Source organism: Oncorhynchus kisutch, linkage group LG14 (genome assembly GCF_002021735.2).
Source record: "Oncorhynchus kisutch isolate 150728-3 linkage group LG14, Okis_V2, whole genome shotgun sequence".
Lineage (NCBI taxonomy): Eukaryota > Metazoa > Chordata > Actinopteri > Salmoniformes > Salmonidae > Oncorhynchus > Oncorhynchus kisutch.
In genome coordinates this window covers 3,803,013-3,803,542 of record NC_034187.2, presented here as the reverse complement: position 1 = coordinate 3,803,542, position 530 = coordinate 3,803,013, and the positions used below count along the sequence as shown (strand labels likewise).

At 56.2% G+C, this 530-nt stretch overlaps 1 protein-coding gene across 1 annotated transcript in view; it reads right to left on the bottom strand.

The window, feature by feature from the left end:
* Nucleotides 1-215: 215 nt before the first annotated feature.
* The window catches only part of LOC109885320 (polypeptide N-acetylgalactosaminyltransferase 16-like), an 89,121-nt gene continuing 88,806 nt past the window's right edge, over nt 216-530 (bottom strand). Inside the window, exon 12 of the mRNA XM_031787655.1 lies at nt 216-369. Coding sequence (XP_031643515.1) covers nt 282-369 — 88 coding nt within the window. The 3' untranslated portion in view covers nt 216-281. The remainder of the gene's footprint in view (nt 370-530) is intronic.

Genomic DNA, 530 nt, shown 5'->3' with positions numbered 1-530 from the left:
CTCACCTGTCTGGTAGAGACTCTCTCCTCTCACCTGTCTGGTAGAGACCCTCTCCTCTCACCTGTCTGGTAGAGACTCTCACCTCTCACCTGTCTGGTAGAGACTCTCTCCTCTCACCTGTCTGGTAGAGACTCTCTCCTCTCACCTGTCTGGTAGAGACTCTCTCCTCTCACCTGTCTGGTAGAGACTCTCTCCTCTCACCTGTCTGGTAGAGACTCTCTCCTCTCACCTGTCTGGTAGAGACTCTCCCCTCTCACCTGTCTGGTAGAGACTCTCTCCTCTCACCTTAGCTCAGGGTAAACGTTCTCCATATACCAATGGAAAGACTTGCAGTTCAGCTTGTGGCGTAGAGTCAGCCGGTCTGCAATGCTACAGGAAGGAATAAGCATGGAGAGGGAGAGGGGGAAGGGAGAGGGGAGAGGGGAAAGGGAAAGGGGATGGGGGAGAGGGGGAAGGGGAAGGGGAGAGGGAGAGGGGGAAGGAGAGGGGAGAGGGGGAAGGGGGGAGAGGAGAAAGGGGAAAGGGAGAGG